At 41.2% G+C, this 22,001-nt stretch overlaps 1 protein-coding gene across 4 annotated transcripts in view; it reads left to right on the top strand.

The window, feature by feature from the left end:
* Positions 1-17,138, top strand: part of LOC105442133 (trinucleotide repeat-containing gene 6C protein-like) — a 62,855-nt gene extending 45,717 nt beyond the window's left edge. For 2 of the 4 annotated variants that reach the window (XM_030984400.1, XM_030984403.1), the window contains 10 exons: positions 1,616-1,643; positions 2,732-2,869; positions 4,826-4,915; positions 5,090-5,668; positions 5,938-7,890; positions 8,343-8,434; positions 8,885-9,011; positions 9,368-10,822; positions 12,935-13,005; positions 13,538-17,138. In XM_030984400.1, coding sequence (XP_030840260.1) covers positions 1,616-1,643; positions 2,732-2,869; positions 4,826-4,915; positions 5,090-5,668; positions 5,938-7,890; positions 8,343-8,434; positions 8,885-9,011; positions 9,368-10,822; positions 12,935-13,005; positions 13,538-14,023 — 5,019 coding nt within the window. In that variant the 3' untranslated portion in view covers positions 14,024-17,138. The remainder of the gene's footprint in view (positions 1-1,615; positions 1,644-2,731; positions 2,870-4,825; positions 4,916-5,089; positions 5,669-5,937; positions 7,891-8,342; positions 8,435-8,884; positions 9,012-9,367; positions 10,823-12,934; positions 13,006-13,537) is intronic. The other 2 variants (XM_030984402.1, XM_030984401.1) reach the window with 2 other exon arrangements.
* Positions 17,139-22,001: the final 4,863 nt, after the last annotated feature.

The raw sequence follows: 22,001 nt of genomic DNA, 5'->3' as shown, positions 1-22,001 counted from the left end.
ATTAAGTGATTTATGACTGGCAGTCTCTAGCTTTGAGTTGCTAATGTGCGGTTATGTGTGTAGAGAGATTGCAGGCACGCATCGTATCAATATTATGGTGGTGAAGCCATATTGACAAGGGATGTTCAAATGGCTGGTGGGAGGATCGCTTGATGGAGTGAAGCTGTAACTCGATAGGGAGGAGGTTCCTTTGATGCTGAGGGGAGGGGGGGGGGGGGGTTTCGGTTCTATGGCTTGTTGTGGTGACAACCCCACTGGTATTCTAATCCCCAAGTCACTGGATCTCTGCAAACAGAAATGCAATACAACCTGACCTTATCTCTTACCACACCACGTAATTGATCGGTTGGGGGTTGAATTATTAATGTACAAACATTGCGCAGGGCATCGAACACTGGGTCGGTGTGCATGAATGCTGGTCAGGCCAAACTGAGCTGCCTGAAATGGCAAAGAGATGAAGAGAGTATGTCACTATAGATATAGAAATGGGGGGGGGGGGGGGGGGTAATCAGTGTGTTGCAATGTGACATGATGGGACAAGCCTCAAGTGTCTTATTGCAGCAATACCGAACATCAGGAAATAGATAGCGATCAAATGCAGTGGCATTTAGACCTGGTTTCCTTGTTATGTCAATTATAAAGTGATAAAAGAGAGAAAGACATTTTTAATGTAAGTATTACAGTAGTAATGTACTGTAATTTAAACATACCTATATATTTGAGTATTTTTTGAAAATCAAGAATAGCATTTTTGTCAGGAATGCTTGCAGAAAAGGACAGCTTAATTCCATTTAAATACATACACATGTACATCAAAATGTGAGCAGAGATGGTAAGAGCTTGACAAATATCAACTAGCAAGGACCTCTTCTCCCGACCCTCCTTCCCCCCCCCCCACATGCCCCTTCCCACACACAAACTACTCTCCTTCCCCAACCCTCCTTCATATCTGTAATTTGTGTAACCTGTTCCACTGCCAACCAAACTGAAAGCCAACCAAACTGAAAGCCAACCAAACGAAGCCAACCATTGTCTGGTGGAGATGCAGGTATCTCTTGCCTGCAGGTGATTGAGAGAGATGCATGTTAATGGCTGGTTGTCTTTTGTGTGCGGGCATGTAATGGGTTGTTTTATTGCCGTTATCTATGCATTTTTGATGAGCCAGACTGACTGAGAGAGAGTGGTGGGAGTTTTATTGCGGGATGTAAAACGTCTGATGTAATTTGTCACCGCATGAATCTTTAATACAGTGTTGCATTTTCCTGATGTTATGATTCTGTTTACAGAGCTGTATTGTGCAAAGACCTAAATAAAACATGTCGTGTTAATGATTTATATCCCAGCACATAATATGGTTAAGAGTATGGCAGCAAATGCTTTCTGGAACCACTGGTTGATCAATATCATTTTTATACCTCAATTTTATAAATGTCTTTGATATGTAATTACAAGTATTGTATTAATTTGTATAATTTCTCTCTCTCCCCCTCTCTCTCTCTCTCTCTCTCCCCCCCCCCCCCCTCTCACTCTCTCCCTCTCTCTGCTTCCTCTGTCTCTCTCTCTTTCTCTCTCCCTCTTTCTTTCCCTCTCTTTTTCCCTCTCTTAAATTATACAGACTGCCTGTGAACAACAAAAAGCCAAAGGTACAGTATTATTTTTTGTTGTTGTAAGCTTTAAGATTCTTCTTAAATTTTTTAATTCATAAATAGCAGTTTAGTTTGACCTAAATTTTATCATTGATTCACTGATGTAAAAATAAAGCAAAAAACTTATAGCAAATAGCTATGAGAAATAATTTAATAGGAAGTGGAGTGCTACAGCCATAAAGATAATTGATACATGTGTGAAAAGAGTTTGACAGGAATCCATCAACATCTTCAGGAAGTATTTATTTTTTCTAAATTGAATTTTGAAGTACCTCAGAATAACACGCCGCTTATAATCCCACTCTCGATGCGATGTAAGTGAAATGTATAACAGAGAAACTTCCTTGATACCATATGACTCGAGGGTTGATTAATTTGTCATGCACAAGCACTTATACTTGTACATTTCTTTTACATGTAAGTGCATTTATTCAAATTTATAATATAGATACTATATATAGTTGGACTCTGTACGGGAGGATCTGCTGTATCATTAAGCGCAATTATTTTTCAAATTTAAGGGTTGTATTGGATGTTACCCAGAAGAGAGTCCTTAATATCGAACATAGTATTCCTGTGTGCAATGCTTTATCGTTATCACAACAATGTATCGTCTATACGGTGGGCTTAGGGTTGCACCATGTGAGAAAGAGGGGGAGGATTGTTGGTAATCTTTCTTTCTTGTAAGCCCACTGTATATCTACATCACCATGCAAGCCGATACTTATAAGCAGCATCTAATGTATCGTCTGTTTGGGACCAGAAGGGCGTTAACTCTGTGTATGTGTGAACTCCCTTCTGGCTCCAAACAGACGATATATGTGGTGTTAAGACACAATTGTGTAGTATGCGTAGAGTATATTAGATGAAATAGGGGATTATTATTCTACATGTACAGTCAAACCTGTCTATAGCAACCGCCCAAGGTAAACACAGAAAGTGGTCTTTGTATACAGGTGGTCTTTGTAGACAGGTTCCTTTAGTACATGTTTTAATGAGAAACCATTTTCAAGGGAAACAAAAAAATGTGGTCTTTGTAGACAGGTGGTCACTAAAGCAAGTTTGACTGTATTTTGCTATGGCAGATATTGATCAAGCCAAAGGAGGAGAAGGAGGAGAGAGAAAGGAGAACCAAGAGCAGTATCGTCATCAGGAGCGTGGAGGCTCGCAGGCAGAGTCCACCAACCCGCTATCTGATAGCATCTTTAATCACAATTCGCCAGGTGAGTGCCACTACTATACCCCCTTCATGGAGCCCTCTCTAGGTATGTCCTCATCAGCTCGAGATTGCCAAAAAGCCCGATTTTTCTGATTTGGGAAATAATAATAATCCCGAAGTTACAGAATTGCGTCTTCATCTGCCCGAGACTCGACCTCCAAACTTGAAACTCAAGCTCGAGATATTTTGCTCAGCGTTCGGCTCAGTGCAAGTTTTTGGGCTGGTGAAGGCGCACCAGACAAAAAGCGGGATATTTTGCAAACTAGCCCAACATATCTTGGGATGATTATCTCGACCAAATATCCTGTTAATTGCAACTTCAGGCTGATGAAAACGCAAATTAACTGGATAACTTGCGATCGGGATAGTTAAAAATAGCGGGATATTTCGCAATCCTGAGCTGATAATGACAAGCCTATTGAGAGCCATCCAGATTGTGTGATTACCACTCTTTTTATTCAGTGTGTCCCTTTATATTTATGTCTGTGAGCATGTCTCTCAGGTTACAGTCTGATTGCATTGGTTTGGTTTACAAGGCCAATCTTGAAAGTGTGTCTCAAGTGTTTTGCTATTTTTTTTTTTTTTCCCTATTCGGAAATGTGGTATGCACAATGCAGCCTCTTTATCTGTATGTATACATCTGTAACTATGTTGGCGTCTATGTCTCACTCTCTCTCTCTTTCTCTCCCCCCCCCCCCCCCATGTTACTCTCTATATTTGACTCTCTATTTTTGTCTCTTTGTGTCTGTCTGTCTCTCTCTCTGCCTCTCTCTCTGTCTCTCTCTCTCTCTCTCTCTCTCTCCCTCCCTCCCTCCCTCCCTCCCTCCCTCCCTCTTTTTACTTTCATTTTCCCTCCCTCTGCCCATGTCTTCCTTTATTTCCATCTATTTCCATCTATTTCCATCTTTATTTTTTTTGTCTAACTCTACTGAAATCCCAAATGACCTCAGTTTTCTTGGGGTAATTTAGAAAAGGGGCTTTACAGTGCAATCTTAAAATAGAGTGTCCTCACCTCCCCCCCCCCCCCCCCTTTTTTTTTGTTTTTTGTTATTGTTGTCTTCTTGGCAAAATTCTTCTTGCAACTCCCCTCTCATCCTCTCATGATTGCTTGTTAAATCTAACATAGATTTAAAAATTCACAAGATATAGAAGAAATCCCTGACCTGTGCCAATGTATTGAGCAAGGTCTATAGAGGGAATGCACATGGTTATATTTGTTGTGACACCAATCCTTTTTAAATGGCTCTTCATTCATTCAGTGTCCTAAGAGGTTAATGACCTTTGCCTGTTAATCACTCTAGCAAGAGAATGCGTTGAGCCAAGACTAGAATGAATGCCAAGAAACCTAACAGTGTGTATCATCTATTGCGTGTAAAGGATTAATTCTTAAATGGTTAAATCCAGATATCCTACTTATCTGACAGTAACACACTCTGACAATTGTATTCAGATTAGTTTGGTAAAGTGGAAAGGAAGATGGTTTAGGGGTGAGAGGTATGCAGAAAATCTCTATCGTCTTGAGAGGAAGCATAAATATGTTAATACAAATATTATGTAATCATTATCAGTGTCCAGGAAAGAGTTGTAGCTTTTTTATTCAGAGGCATAAAAGTGAATGGGGAAAGTAAAGCTTTTTTTAAATAACAGTATCTTTTAGTATGTACATTAAACAAATTATGCCAAAGTCACGCAGTAATTGAGTACATGAAGGGTAACAAAGGAATGAGAAAGTGTTCCATGTTTCTTTCCCATGGGTCTAAAGATCAGGTTTAACAAAGGAGAAATTAAGACCTAATACTAGCTTCCTTTGTTTTACCCCATTTTGGACAAAAGCTTAAACACAGCATCTGGTTTAAATCATATCAGAATATGGGCCATGGAGTAAAAGCAATAACAACATTTTATGTGAAGTGTATACTGTGCATATGTTTGTAAAAAGTTTTCCCTCTTTCCATTGCAGCAATAAATATGAGTCAGTGGAGTGAAAACCAGAAGGGAGCGTGGCCTAATGGACCCGTCACCTCTAGCGGCTGGACTCCAATGGATCCAAGTAAGTCATGTTAAGAACTGACTTAAAAATGATTGAGAAGTACAAGTTTGATTTGATTTAATTTAAGTTTTTAAGTATGATTTCAGGGACAGTGTTTAGATGATGTGTCGTATTGAGCATAATCAGTAGAGTGCAAAAAAGTAATTTTCACTTCTTTTATCTATTTATTTGCAGGCCATGGCCAGCCGTCTGCCATGAGCCAAGACAATGGAAAAGGTAACAGCTCACCAGGAACGGGTGTAATAGGCTCCATTTGGGGGTCAGGTAGCGCCAGTGGATCCACCCCTACATCCAGCGGCTGGGGCAGTATCCCAGCCAGCACATCGTCGTCCTCGCCGTTCCAAAACAGTCTCTTTCAGAACCCCACCAGCAATGGGCACAGTGGTGGTTCATCAGTGTGGGGCACCCCCACCACCCCGCAGCCAGGCGGTAAGGGGGCCCTGCCATTCGGGGGCACCAATCCTGTGTCAGCACCGTCTACTACCTCAGCAAGCAACCCATCTACATCCCAGAGCTCGGGCTGGGACACCAGTGCCAATCAGAACGGGATCGAGCCCCAGCCGGCTTCGACTCCCACGAGTGCAGAGAGCAACCCGGCTGTGCCCACTTCGCAGAGCAGCGGTGGCGCCCCCAGTAATGGAAATGGAAACGGCGGCGGCGGTGGTCCCAGTGAAGGCGGACCAGCTGGCAATGGAAAAGAGCCCCAGCAACAAATTCCGACTTCATCCGCAGTCAATACCAGTAATGCCCAAGGTATGTCCACTAGGCAAGGTGAAGTGAAGTGTTGGAATAAGGAATCTGGGCTTAAAAAGGGAATTTGTAAAATAAAGGCATGAGCCATATAAACAAAGTTAGGTCCATTCCTAGACTCATAATTTTGAGCTCATTGCTAGCAACAACAGAAAAAGTTCGAGATCATTTTTTAAAGAATTTCCATGTGATTGAAATTTTCAAACACTTAATATTTTGTAAGGAGTTGATTGATTTATGTATATCTGTCTTTCTTTTTCTTCTGTGTGCAGGCTCCTCTTGGGGATCTAGTAATCCACCAGGTCCAGCAACTCTGACAGGAACATCATCATGGGGAGCTCCACCATCTCAGGCTCCAGGTGGATGGGGTGCAGACCCTTCAGGACAACCGGGTGGACATGATAACAAGCCATGGGGCGGCGGAAACAGCATGCCAGCCACAAGTTCCAGGGGATGGGGTGGTAGCAATATGCCCAATGAAGCTACCGGCACTGGAGGATGGGGAAAGCCTCCTGCTACCGAAGCTCCAGGTGGATGGGGAAATAGACCTCCGACTACTCCAACCAGTGGACCACCACCAGGACCACCACCCCCAGGACCACCTGCAGGATGGAACAAAGAGGGAAACAAAGACAACAGCCAACAAGCAGCTCCAGGGTGGAACAACCGCCCAAGTGGCCCAGGTGGATGGGGCAACCAGCCCACACAACCTCCCCCTGGACCTCCTGGACCCGGAGGAATGAAGAAAGACCAACCAGACAATGGACAGTCTGGCTGGGGCAAGCCAGCAGGAAATGCCCCTTGGGCTCAGACAGCCAGCAAGGGTACCACTGACCACAGGGGAATGAATCCTGGAGAAACAACTCCTGTAGATCAGGCTTCGATTGTAGCACTAGTGAAGACACCATGGGGAAAGAGGCCAGTCAACCAGGAAGCAAAGTGGGACAAAACAGCCCCTCCACAACCAATGTCAAACCAAGTTGGTACAACAGGCTGGGGATCCCAACCACCAACATCAGACCGACAGTGGGAGAAGGCTGAGCAGCCCAAACAGTCTGCATGGGGCAAACCACACGCTCCACAAACACCATCGGAATCCTCTTGGGGGAGTCAGCCGCCCACATCCGGACCACCACCAAGCTCTCAGTCTTCAGGCTGGGGACCACCTAAAGAGAGAAACGATGGCCAGGATCCTGGTTGGGGTCAACCACCTACTACCAGTGCTCCTTCTGGAATGCCAGGGGGGCCAGGGCCACTTGGACCCCCGCCAGGGAGCCAAGCCTTGGGACCTCCTGGTCAGCCTGGATCTCACGGACCCCCTGGCCAGCCTGGATCTCACGGTCCCCCTGGCCAACCCGGTTCTCACGGACCCCCTGGCCAGCCTGGATCTCACGGACCCCCTGGCCAGCCTGGATCCCATGGTCCCCCTGGCCAGCCTGGATCTCACGGACCCCCTGGCCAGCCTGGATCCCATGGACCCCCTGGTCAGCCTGGATCCCACGGACCCCCTGGCCAGCCTGGATCTCACGGACCTCCTGGCCAGCCTGGATCCCACGGACCCCCTGGCCAGCCTGGATCTCATGGACCCCCTTCTGCTCCTAGTTTTAACACTGAGAGATCTAGTCCTCCACAGAAAGACGCCATGGAGACAGGCAGCAATGCCTCAAGCACTACGCCACAGCCATCGGTCGATGAACCTGGACCACCACCTAAGAAGATAGTTGCCACTGGTTGGGGAGAAGCGATCATGATGGAGCGCCAGCAGGGCCAGGGGACTTCTGACAATGGAACCAGCCATTGGGGCGACCCCGGCGACCACAACAAACGCCTCACTCGCCGACAAGCCGGTGGGCACATGCCGCACATGGGTGGCAACCCCCAGAACAGTACTATGCAAGGTCCACCCCCCTCGGGCCCACAAGGTGACGCCGCCATGCCTCCTTCCTCCATGATGCCCAATGCTCCGCCATCACAGTTCAAACCCGACAACCAGTGGGATGACAACAAGAGCAAGCAGGGCAGTTGGGGAGATTACCCTAACCACCGATCCAACAACAACAACAGCGGTGGAAGCATGTGGAACCAACCAGGGAACCAACCAGGGAGCAACAAATGGGATCAGTCTTCCACGCCTTCATGGGGCCCGTCCAGCAGTACTAACGTCAGTACTCAGAATAAGGATTCTATGCAACAAAACTGGCACGATGATAATAGTACTGCCTCCAGTGAGTAGTATTTTTTCTCCCAATTTGTAACAAATTTTCTTGAAAATATGAAATAGATGCACCCAAGAGAGTATTGTTCTGTAAGCTTGGTTATGATACATGTGTGAGATTTCTTCAGCTTTATTTTCCAAGCTTAACTATAAATTCTTTCATGTCATGCAGTCGAGCCTCTCTACTGTTGGTTGCATGTGCGAAATGCCTGCACATTTATGAAACAAGAAACTTAATTACTGTAATAGAATATTTAGAAATGAAAGAATTCAAATATGGATTTTGAAAATTTTTCACCTTTTTAAACCTTTCAAGGGCTATATGTTACTGTTTTCTACCCCTCTTTTAATGTATCATGATGTTCATTTTCCATCTTGTGAGGGTCATGGCAGTCATTCATCCTCCTATATGTTTAACCATAACTCAAACCGTTGCATCTTTTCTTTCATCATCACCATCAGTTGGTCACTGGGGAGATGAAGAATGGGAGAATCGTTCTCAGAGCAACGAATCATCCATGTCAGGCTGGAGAGGTGGCCCGAAGAAACCCAGGGTAGGTTTATTTGTATAGTATCATCCCTCCCCCACCCCACCCTAGCCAAAAAAAAATTGCTAAATTTTGACAATTTGTCAGAATTTTGTTGTTTGCAAGATTTTTAAATGATAATGACCCGCAATCCTTTACCATTTGTGCCCTAGTGTTCAGAATGGACAATTGGTTTGGTATTATTACAAGGTAATTATTTTGATAAAACTATTTATTGCCCATTTCTGCAATGTTCTTCATAGGAAATATGTTTTCCCTATGCTCTAAATCTTGTACAAGATATTATTTGTATTTGTTATTACATGCAAACAACTTCAATAGAAACCCTTTGATTAATTTTACTTCCTTAAAAAAAATACAACCCAAAACAGTACATTTACAGTTCCATACATCATTACTAATTTCTCCCCTATTTTTGTCTTCTTCCATACATGATATGTTTGTATATATATATAGCCCCCAGGACAGCGTGAATCCAACCACTACATCAGCAAGTTGAAACGACTGATGGACTATGGCTACCCCAAGGAAGTGGCCGAGGTTGCATTGCGCAAACACAACTTTCATTTCGAAACTGCTCTGAGTAAGTGTTGCCTATGACAAATGTTTATGATATTTGAAAAGCTTGTGATGTGTATCCTCAATGAATCTTTTTTGTTGGGGGGGGGGGGCGGGAGAATTATGGCTATTGCACTTATATTATGTAGTAAATTTTCTTTCTCCTTACTTGATGGGTGTGTGTTTGCAGCTGATCTGTACCATGAGCAACATGGGTTGTTTGCAAGGTAGTAGTTCAATGTGAATGACATGTTGAATAGACCCTATTTAATGGTTAGGAAGTGCTTCTGTGCATTACAGTAAAAATTGAGTCATTCTGAAAAGAAAAAAAATTATATTTCACTCTCAACCCCCTTTCTCTCTCTCTTTATCTTTGAACAGCTGAGCTTCGTCAGATTTCAGACATGATGGATCAGAGCAAGATGCCGCCAGGGGATGCAGATGATCCTGTCCGACAGATGGCCCGTACCATGAACAACATGGGTATTGGTGACAGTCCAATGTCAACTGGCAGCGACCTGACCAATGCTAACATGCTGCTCAACAACAGCATGCCTGGATCTCTTCCCCTTGGAGGGAAGCCAAGCAACATGATGGGCACACCAGGGTTCATGCCGTCAGGTAGCGTGGGACAGAGGTTCTCCAGTCAGCAACAGAACCTGCCGATGGGTCAACAGCCAGGTGGTCTCAACCAACAACCCCCGAGAGGACCCTTCAACAATCAGCAGCAGATGATGCAACAACAGCAACATCAGCAGCTGTTCCAGGTCCTGCTCCAGCTGGCTGTACAGAGTGGCATTGTCAACCAGAGCCTTCTTCAGCAGCAGGTTACACCAACACAGATCATGAGCATCGTTCAGCGCTACCCACAGCTTTTGGCCCAAGCCCAAGCTCAGCAGGGTAACCTTCCTCCAGTTGGCGGGGCAAACAGTGTCGGGAAAGGCATGAGTTCTGCACCTAACCGTTCCCAGCAGGAGTTGATGGCACGCTTTGTTCAGCAGCAGTTGCTGCAAGGACAGCGGCCTCCAGTGTCTCGTCAGCCATTCCCAACTCGCCCCAAGGTGCGAAGCGATTCTGAGATGTATTCCAACACCACCACCTCCTCAGATCTCCTGGGAAATATCAGCACCATGAATCCTGACATCAATATGCGTGAGCCACTCCAGCAGTCCCGCCTTCAGCATTTGTTCGGCAAGCCTGGAGCAAAGAACTTCCCGCGGTCTAACAGGTCAGAGTCTGTCCCTGGCCTCCCTGACAACAACCGCAGAGGTTCCAACTGGTCTCGCAGCAACTCACCAACCCCGTCGGATAGTTTGCCCAATAGTGCTGACTCTGCCTTCTCCGATGGAACTGGATGGAACTTTCCTCAGCCTGACAACATCAGCTCAATCAATGACGATGTCCCAGAGTTCATCCCAGGCGTTCCTTGGAACCCACAACCAAGCCTTGATGTTTCCAATGACCCATCAGCTACTCCAGGAATGTACGCCCCTTCCAAGCCCTCTGGACGGGACATTCAGCAGAAGGATGACATATCTGGTATCCTGACCCGCCCCATGAAACCCCAGGCCCCATGGTCGTCCAACCAGCCTGGAGGAGGACGCAAGCCCAGCTGGAACTACGAGGGCGGTAGCGGCCAAAACTTTGGCGGAAGTGGAGGAGGGAATGCAGGTTCTCGCTCCAACCAGCTGTGGAATAGTGCCCCAGGAAACCAGCCACGTGCTACCAGACCACCTCCAGGACTGGGTGAGCATCCTCATAGTAATTCCTGGAGAGGAAGTTGGGATGCTCCCTCTGGTAAGAACCCACTAATGCAGGGGCATGCAGTAATGCACAGTGAGTACAAGAACCAACCAAACCATAATCCATCCACAATTACTTCATTTTGATTATTCAAGCTTCTTGTCAGCCAAAGTTCTGTATCAAATTTATTTTCAAATACTTTATTTTCAAATTATATCTTCATCATTTTATTTTGACTTGTTTTGAGAGGTGTATTAAATTTGCATGTAGGCCCTATCCCTTTTTGGTACGATCTTTCTTATATTCCTCAACCCTATACCTTGAAATATATATCCAGATATGCCTCTCTAAACCCAAGTCTCCAATTTTGCTAACTCATTTCCATCGTTTACATTTCCTCCACCACCCACTAAAATCCAGTTATAATTGGTCAACATGTACTCATTCAAACTGTGCTTCCATCTTTTATTTTATTATTTTTTTGCAATCATCAGCCACTAACATGCCCCCACTGTGTGGGTTACTGCTTTACTTGGGAACATCTTATTTATTTTATTTTATGTTTGCATTTATATGTCAGAGGAAATGTTTAGAAAAGTCTTCATTTGGTTTGCTTACGCTTTTTCTCTCAATGAAACATTGATTTTGTTCGAAATAATTACAAACAAAAACAATAAAAACCCTCGACAATGGTAGATTGGAGGAAAAGATCTACTCAACATTTGAGCCTTTTACGTGAAAATAGCTTTTTAAAAATACATATGTCTGACAGAGAGAAAGCAAAACAGATTCTACTCTGATGACATTGCAACATCCCATTCTTTACTGAAATCACTCAATGAAATTTGCCTTTTCTGGGTGTTTCCTCTGATAGTGTTTCTAATCATGATATGTACATAGTTGTATGTAAAATTTACTCATGTGTTTTATTAGTAGGGAGGAGTTGAGAGTGCACTGGACATGTGTGTACACGCAAGTGTAATTCTTATAATCACATATCTCGTAATACATAGTTGTTCCTATTGGATTCGTGTTCTCTATGGAAGGTTAAAGAGAAGGTTGAGTTCTGAGGAGAGAGAGGTGAAAAATTATTTGTGAGCCTTTTCATTTTTATAATGCAAGTGTGGAAGAACATGAGAGAAAAATGTTCCCTGGAAAGCGTGGTTCTTCAAATGCTTTCATATCCTTAATATGACATGTAACAGCTTAAAAATGACATGATTTTTATGCCACATGTTTGTGAAGTCCCATATACATCTTTCTGTGTACAGTGCTTGTTACTTTAACCAAGACTGGGCCAAATTCTCATCATGTTGATGATTCCAGAACCAGTACACACCAATACTTGCATGCTACATGATCAAATTTTTCTGATCGATTCCACATTGTTTCTTTCACAATTCAATCGCATGATCAGAACTCAACTTTATCTTTAAGTGGTAACGTGGCTTCAGTAGAGAAACGCTTTGCAAATAGGTTGTACAAGTGTGTTATGTTTATGTATCTTAAGTTCCAGTTGAGCAAGATTAAAGCAGTTTATCAATCTGCTCAGTGTAGAAGAAGAATATGTCATGGTAATCTAGCAAAGAGAAACAAAATGACTGTGTGATCTCTCTAAATGATTACAAAAATTGAGCACAAGCTGTCCATTTCAGCCACAATTATACTATCTACTATCTTCATAAGTTTCAAATAGTCTGTTTAAAAAAAATCCAGATTACCATTTTCTTTTTCCCCTACACCTTTGTCTAAAGTCATGTTCTCCGCTTTACAAACTGCCTTTTATTTGCCACTGTCATTTAATTAATATTGCTGGTAGCACGTACAGCAAGTATATTTCACAGTTCGACTATTCTTAAAATTGATGTAACAAAATCATTTCATTCTGTGTTTTCTGTTAATGCCATGTTTTTTAATGATATATTGTTCATCAATATACATGTAAATGGAAAGTGTTTTAAAGAAAAATAGATTAACAGAGTAAAGTACTTTAAACACAATACTTATGGTCAGTAGATCTGCCCACACGCAACTCCATGTGGCTTCATTATAAACATGTGTTTAGTACATGTATTTATAGTGTTGTATGTGCCTGTAGATGATTGTTATGTTTCTTTAACAAAGCTGGTAATACATATTGATTGATTGAGAAGTATGTAGGACTTCATCGGCTTGTACCCTTATGTGTTTATCCTTCATATATAGGATCATCCTGGTCTTCTGGAAATGGTATGTCTGGCGGAAACTCAATCCTCATCTCTGGCGTCACATCTGATGTAAGTATCATCCCTAATGAGGGGGGGGGGGCAGACTCTCATTTATAACAAAAGGAATCTTGCTACTTAAAGTTCAAGTTCAATTGTATTGATCATGCACAATCACATGGCATAAAGATAATTTTCTGACTTTCTCAATTTATATAAAATCAATTAACAGTTGAAGCAAGGATTTAGTTTTTATGTACTTAAATCCTTTTCAGACTGGTTCAAGAGAAGAGCCTATTCTTTCCAGTGTTATTCTTGATAAGATGTTATGGGTTATGGGTGTCTGACGTTATGTTTCTTCTATTGGTCAAGGATTTGGTTGATACAGTCAAACCTGTCTATAGCGACCGCCCAGGGGAAACACAAAAAGTGGTCTTTGTGGACAGGTTCCTTGAGCACATGTTTCAATGAGAAACCATTTTCAAGGGAAACAAAAAATGTGCTTGTTGTAGACAGGTGGTCACTAAAGCAGGTTTGACTGTACTGCTTGAATAAAGTAAACAAATGTACATTTTATTGATGATGGACCTTTGCTATCCTTCAGGTGAATGTGACTGCCCTGAGGAACATCTGTGGACAGCAGGGCCAGGTGGATCAGTTCCAGGAGAACCGTGCCCAGGGTTCCGTCATGGTGGCCTACCGCTTCCCCGACGATGCGGCCAAGGCCCTCGCCATCATCTCCTCCGCCTTCCCCAACATCATCGCAGAGCTGGTCTCCCCCAGCGATGCATTCTCCACCCCTGCCTCCTCCTCCTCCTCCGGCTGGCCCCAGGGAGGAGGCAGCAGCGGCGGGAGCAAGTTTGGTAACAGCGTTCTCCCCAGCACCTCCAGTGCCTCTGGCGCCGGCAAGGACGATAGCGGCGGCAGCAAACAAAACTGGAGCGCCGGACTCCCAGGCATGCCAGGAAGCCAGCTGTGGTCTCCAGGCCCCGGTGGATCCATGGGCTGGAGCCCCATGGACGGAGACTCCTCTAGTGCCTCCAACTTCAGCTTCTTGCCTGGAGACCTCCTTGGAGAAGGCACCAACTAAGATGAAGACGTGATCATCGCCAATACCCTTTATGGTGCTACGAAAAAGAAAAAAGAAAAAAAGAAAAAGCCACTCAATACCACTTGATTATTATACCATGTATATGTATATCTTTGTGTATATCTCAAGCACTTGACAATTCAGCCATGATGTATGTATCAATATTAATCTATGTATCATCTTACATACAAAGGCATGTGTATTGTCGTCACCATCCATCCGTTGCATGCATAAGTAACTTATGCAATTTTATCTTAATGTACTTTGTAAGTAAATTGTGCTCGGGACACTACTGTAGTCAGTGAAATACCTTGTTTTTCATATGAATAACTTTGTACTTGTGTCAATAGACAGTTCTCTTGTATTGCTTTGGTTGAATATCAACCAGGCTAACTATTCATCGATGTCCTTGGAAAGTTTTCTCTCCTTTTTTTCTTCTCCAAAAAACTGCTAACAAGACTTCCAGAATGACAGATGTGTGCATTCGGTGGTGGGGTTTTGGATCAAAACTTTATACTGATTCAACAGCAACTTTTAGCTGCCAAAGAAATTAAAGTAAGATTTGACAATAATAATGTATATATTTATATTTTTCCCTGTTGTTGATGAACTGTTTTTTTTTGTGAGGAGTGTTTTTTCGCTGTGCGAAACTTAGCCAAGCTCGTGGCTGTCACTTTTTTTGAGAGACATCCCCAAAGTCAGAACTACCTGGAAGCCATAATCGCAGCTCATTGACAGATTGATCTTGCGTACGACAGTACATGTGCAATGAAATAAATGTGATTCGTTAAAAGATGTATGGAGACACTTTCTCTCTCTCAGATGGAACAGCCTACTACAAGGAGTCTACAAGCACTAGTTTGAAGAAACAATGATTATGGATTGTTATGGTTCAAAGCAAAGCAAAGCACAAGACAATGAACAAAGTCGAGCCAAGTATACAGGGCATGCACATACACTATAAACAATTGCTACGCATCCATATCTGTGTGCTCCAGTGCGATAATAGCTGAACTAGCTGAAATGTGACTCACGGATTAAGAAAGGAAAGACGGTGCCCTACAAATGAAACATGAAAACTTTTGTGCTATTTGCAGAGATACAAGAAGAGGGTCCTTGGCTCCGTACGGAAAGAAAAGCATGATGACACACGGCTGTGCAGAGTGATAAAAAGACATCTAACCAGGAAAGAAAGTACTCCAACTTGTCTTTGCGACAAGCGATGCAGATGAAAAGGATTGTTGGATGTGATGCGGAACGCAAACATGTTCTTGTGACTTAACATAAAGGCGGATGGTGCAACCTACACTGTATTCCAAAGCATTTTTCTTTTAATGTATATTCTGTGTATCGATGACTGATGCAACTGTATGTGTCGTTTTATGAAGAAGTAATAAATAGAGCAGCGTACGTCAGCATGTCACATAAAAAACGAACTTGGCTCATCCAAGAGACGACATGGTCGCAAAGTCTTCACTACCAATGCGATTCTTAAGTGCAATTTTTAATTTGGTTTTCCTTGTGCATAACAATGGGGCTTTGTCGCGTAGCCACGCCAAGGCAAACTAGCGTGTGGATGGATGGCATTAACGGAAGAAAACAAAACTAAAACAACCGATAAGTTCAGTCTGCTTCGAATTCCAGGGATGCTCCGCCTTTGACGCGGGACTGGAGACATGGAACCTGGCGAGTATTTTGTATGGGATGGAGACTATTACGGAGTACATTTATGGTGTAATAGAGTCGTGGCTGAACTGTTAACTGAAATTGATCTCCACCACCAGCTGTCAACTTAATGAGAAACTGAGTTGTCTTTCACTCGGATTAACAGTGTAAAGTGTCATTTTGTCTATTTTTGAATACTGCACTTTGTTTTCTGGTCTCACGAGGCATTTTTCCGCACGATTAAGAGAGAGAAAAGTATACGTAGGATTATTTACGAAAGTTTTTTCCTGTAGAGGAGAGCATTAAAGAGACTTTGTTTGGTGGATAAGTAATAAGATAACCATGGTACTCGTTCATGATTGCATTATTATTCTGTAGCTTTATAACTGTTGTCGTCCGTAGCTGTCACTGTGTTTCATTAGCATTTTACAATGTCCAATTGCAAAGCTGCAAATATTTGGGAACAGTATTTGACAGTGCCTACCAATTCAGTCACTCCATTCTGTGAAATTCAAGAGGTATAATGTTCAAAACAAAAACGTTGAAAAAAGTACAAAAATTTGAAAATTTTAGAACACTATTATGCAAGTAAGGTATATGTGAGTTTCATTTTGTTAAGTCAGCCCTTATTTTGACTATTGATGTGTAATGGCCATAACATTGCATTGTATTGATGATCAAATCTTAATTCATTGTTTGTACACTACTTTTATAAAATTTTGCATAGGAGATCATTCTGATACGTACATTTATAAATATGTATTTGGCTATAAATATAGAAATATATATATTTCATGTTATATATGTATGTTGATTGTATATCCATACAAGACATTTTGTTTTGTCAGCACTGATATATTTGTACCTTCGAAATGCTTTTTTTATTTAAATGATTTGCAAACGTTAGGAGAAAGAATGATGGTGATGTTGAAGGAAAAAAAAGAAATAACTTCTGAAATGATGAGAAGAGTAGGTTTTAGTGTCGGTAGGGATTGTATTCAGTTATTTTCAGTGTTTGTCTTTTAGTTAAGTTATCCCCTTATCAGGGAAAGCCACTTATTCCAAAACCAAGTGCAGCTGAGGTTTATGTCTAGACTTTATCTCTTTGTTTTTCTTCTTTCTCCAGAAAAATAATTCCCTTGTGCCGGCTATTTTTTTGTTTTGTTCCTACATGTGACATAAAGAACAAAATAACCCCTAGTTTCAACGTCCTCCACGTAAGAAATTGAATGTGTTCAACCATTACCACTATGCGAAGAATATCACATTTGTATTGTATGACGTACTAGCACTCGACAGCCACTCTTTTGACGTGAATGATGATCAGATAGTTTTGAATGCAGTCTTGCATTACTGTTTTGATTTTAAAAAGACGAGTCACTAAAATCTGAAATTCCGCCGTTTATAGCTATCTTGTAATACTGAATGTAATCAGGTTGCTTAGAGTTTGAGAAAGGTAAGAATACAGCCGCCAACTTTGTGTCTAGTGCCTTTCTATATCAGTGTTTGGTGTTCATCTAAGACGGCCTCCAGGTCGTATTCCAGGCGTAATCGCTAAGCACCGATACACTCTGGTAACATCTCAGTTGTGGTGTTATATCTCAGTCCAGTGCTAGAGCTAGCACCTTTGATTTATAACTCCTGTAAATGTTTTCCTATGAGGAGACTCGGTGTCAACACCCACCATTTGTCTATATGCCAACTAGAAAAGTTTCAGGAAACTGCCTTTTCTCTATGGTTGGGAATCTGGTCGTAAAATAGCCTGTGTCTTCAGAAAGACTTTCAGAATCGACTTCTAAATGCAACTGTCTCAAAACTGCATTACTACATGCCAAACTGAAACATCTAATAAAGAGTATTACCATTGTTGGACTATGCCTCACAAGAAAGCTAGTAGGTATTCTTTACAAGTATCTCATACCATGATTGTTAAATGCCTTCATTACACCTCCTCCACTTGAAACCTAAGCTCCCCATCTTCCCAAACTGTACTTGCCACATATTGCTGTATATCAAATCAAATCAAATCAGTAGGTCGAACATGGCTTTTAATAGCACAATTACCAGGATAGTATTATCAAGATTTTGGAAATCACCCCCAGCAAGGGAAAGTTTTCAGCAATAACATATGAATGCACTGCTTTATTTCTATTCACGCTGTTCCGTCAAAGATTCAGGTGGTTTCCCCCTCAAACTGCCAGTCGTTATTTAACGCCTCGTTGTCATTGAAATTTGCCAATTCGTTAGGAGTATTCTTTGCAAAAGTGTTTTGAGAAAGTTGTAGTTTTAAGACCGTATTTTGCATGTTGGTCATGCTGTAAGCTGTCTTTTGATCGTACTCCAATCTTGTAGTGATCAAAATCCCTGTTCATTGTTCCGTCTGGTTTAAATTTGGGCAGAACTGGACTGCGTCTTGAATTTCACATATTTTGTCCGGATACAATTAATGATTTTTTTGAAATAAACAGCATGATTGTTTGTGCCCCGCTAAGTTTAAGTACAACTTGTGAGAACACATTCACTCTGTCCAGATTCACCTATACCATCTTCATGATGATGCTGTGTATTTCCATGAACAGGGCCTTGTAACACAAAGTTTTTGCGGTGAATGGCGAATTTGAAATACCCAGTACCCATTCTGATATGTTAATTGTCAGCCTTGTTAACAGCATGTGCATTCAACAATGATCTTGATTTGCCATTAACATTTTGCAATTGATTGCAAACTTTTTTCAATTCCTTGCAATAATGAAGAACCATCTAGTTATGTTATGCACAGCTGTGATCTAGTAATAGAGCATTCAAATCTCACACATACTCCAGAGTTTACCTCAAAATGTATCTTTTGGAAATTTGCAATCAGAAAGGACCAAACTATATAATACAAACAGCTGTCTCTTATCAGGTGTGAATAAAATTGATTCTTTGGTGGATTTTGAAAACTAGAAATGGGTTTTGTCTTTGGCAATAGTATTTAAGATGACAAGGGGTGTCGGGATGGATGATCTAGGCCAGATCTCTTGATCATGTCTTTGAACGGATGGAGCTTTACCAGAATATATGTAGGACACCTTTTTCCCCCCATTTTCTTTCTGAGATGTTGTCAGTGGTGATATTTCGTGTAGCACTTTTAAACAGTATTATCAATCTTAGACCTGTACTCTATCGACATGAAATAAACTGAAGAGAATATTTGGAACATCAGTACAACGAGAAGGAAAGTTCATGACATCTGCTTCAATCTTTAATGACTGTTTAATGACCGCATATCTTTCAATTGTTTCTTTCCTTGGGAAGGAACTCTCCAGGCAATGCATGGTCTTTGAGATAAACCCTTGCAAAAACCTGCTGACGCCCCTCCATATTTGAGACGTAAGACGATGCCTTAAGGAGAGGATACCTACCTGAAACGGAGCTAACTCTTCATGTAATGTGAAACGGACATGATGGTCTTCCATGGTTGATTACAGCCATCCTTAAAAAAAAACCATGTAGTCACATGGGTATAATGTCATTACAGTTCTACCAAGCGGATGTATAACAGCAGAAGCATGAACTATGCTTCACTTTTCCAGGAAAGCGCTGTGACAAGCAAACCTGATATGAACAGTTGTGCTGACACATTTGTTTCCAATCTAAGAAGTACGTCAGGATTGTGTGCACATCTTGCTTCAGCTTACAAAGTATTCCATCTCATATTTTTTTTCTATTTTTACCTTGTGCAATCTCTCTGAAACTTTGACGTGGTAGAGAAAATCATTATTTTGTGTAGATACGTTGAAAAGAAAATGACATAAAACAAAAAGAAAAAAAAAATGGTGCCAGTATATTTGCAGGGATTTTGCCATGTATGACACAAATCATGATAAATGCTGTTTTCCTTTTTATTTTTCATCTTCTCTTTCCACAGTCAGAATATAACACAATGTGTGCCACAGAATTTTCTATTATTGGACTACTATGAAATCGGTATATTTGTTTAAAAATAAGTAATGTCTTACTTCTGTCTCTCTTTAAAAAGAAAAATAATAATAAACAAAATGCCCAGAACATCACTACTTACTAGTGCTGTGACAAGTTTGAAATAAGAGAAATGACTATCAATTGTGCTGAGATTTTTAGTTTTGTAGGGTATTTTCTGTCAAACTATGCTGACTTTTGATGTCTCCTTGTCCCCTCACCAGTGATCTTTCAGAAATATATTTGCCTTGTCGTCGTCGTATGTAGCTCTTTTAGAAATGTTTTCTTTGTTTAAAATGCAAACAAATACCAAACAGTAATTAGCTAAATTATTGAACTTTAAAAAATGCTATCCCTCTGATGACTGACCAGTACCATCTTGAATAATGATTTATTTATCTAGTGTAAAGGTGTTGTTTATCTTAATAGGAGAAAGAATCATGCAATAAGAGAATAACAAACGTTAGGATGCTAGAATTTGATGGAAGCGATTCATTTCGCTCCGTCGAGCCCCATTCAGGCACGATGCAGTGAATTGTTTTAAAAGAAAACTGCCACTGCAAACTTGGAATAGTTGCTCAAAACAATGACCCCAATGATCATATTGCTGTGGCAGATTTTTTTTAAAAGCAGATGACTGCCTCGTTTCCGAACGGGCATTTAGTGCTCATGCTTTTTTTATATGAAGTAATATATTGCATGGATGACATTGGTTTGTTAAAAGTGGCATTTCCAGATGTCCACTTCGGGAGCTTTCAACCACTTCAGCCTGTGTTCTTGGGATAGGTTCGGTCAAGACTGGTCAAAGACTGTGGTCCTTGTGGCGATAGAAACTTGCTTTGAGAGTGAAATCAACATGATATTGATGTATATGAGCCTAGGACATAATAGATCTACAGCTTCCTGCTTGTATGTTGTTGAATATCTAGGTTTACTGTTGAAAGTATAACATTTCTTCAGGTATTTCATCGCTTTGGGCACAGGTCTTTGAGGACACGGTGTAAAGGCCATAATTCTTTCCTTGTCTGTGTTGAACTGCTCTCTTGAGCTTGGGGCTTCTGAGTACAGGGTGATTTTTCATTTCTTTCCATACCAATTCAGTGAATTGATGATAATGCAAATGTTTTTACAGTGAACTAAATTATTGTGGGTTTTTTCATAATCTACTAGTCTATGCTGAAGCGAATATGGGATAACTAAGGAGAACAGGAGATATTTACTTTGCAGAGATGAGTAGTGTTGGCTAAGAGAAAGCCTCTAGGTGCAAGACAAATTTAAGGGACAAATTTAAGAAGATGCCTTTATTATTGCCAATGTTGTAGTATTATAACCCACCTCCATTTGTGGTGTATATGTGTAAATAAGTGTGTGTGTACCGTGTTTAATAAATATTCGTGCACAAGAACTCATTTCTCTTTCATTAGCGCATATCTTAGGGAGCGAATTTTACTGAAAGATCAAAACATTCAGAAAGAAAATATAATTCGTCAAGCCATGGGCCTATAGTAACTATAATTTTGTTGTGAAACGATGCTGCCATTTCTATAAAGATTCAGAAAAATTTGTATTGAATACATTGCATGCAGTACAGCTTTTGTTTTTGATTTGTTTTCTTCTGTTTGTGTATATTTTCTTATATAATTCTGCATTTTTAAGGAATTGATTAATATGTGGATTAGCCAGTACCAATACCAAAGGGTGATTTACACCATGTCATGCAACTATAAGGAGTATAGGGTGTTTACTTATGAAGTAATGTCAAACTTAAAAAGAAAATGAAAAAACAACAAAAAAAGCATTGAATCAATTTATGGACAAAAGACATGATTTGATCTGACATCTCTGAAATTATTCTGCCTTCTTGAATGTAAATAGTGTAATATCATTACATACGTTAGCATCATTTTTTCGTTCCATTGTGAAATGTTTGAATACATCTTGAGAATATGATGCGATATATATTTTGAGAGATATATATATTTGTTTGTTTCAACTATGCCTGCGAACAGAGACATTTTTATGCTAAATTTCCCTTGTTAGTGCAACACTGAAGATATGCGGCTTTTTGCTGCTGCTGTCGTTAGTTCTAAGTTTTTGTAGTTCGCCATTAAAAACTGCGTATTGTGGATTTCAAGGAGAGGTTAACTGTTTTCACGATGCAAATTTCAACTGTGTCCCTCACTTTGGACATGTTGTTTAATATCATTTCAGATTTGTTTTTGATGTCGACTTGAAATTGTTCTCTGTGCACGAAATTGATAATTTTGGAAATGAAGGCAACACAATATGCTAAATCTGCAGTACTTTTGTCTGAATTGAATGTGAAAGTTTGTCCTATTCGGTCTTGCATTCC

The sequence above is a fragment of the Strongylocentrotus purpuratus genome, unplaced genomic scaffold (genome assembly GCF_000002235.5).
Source record: "Strongylocentrotus purpuratus isolate Spur 01 unplaced genomic scaffold, Spur_5.0 spur5_scaffold_14, whole genome shotgun sequence".
Classification (NCBI taxonomy): domain Eukaryota; kingdom Metazoa; phylum Echinodermata; class Echinoidea; order Camarodonta; family Strongylocentrotidae; genus Strongylocentrotus; species Strongylocentrotus purpuratus.
This window is presented reverse-complemented; position numbering and strand designations above follow the sequence as displayed.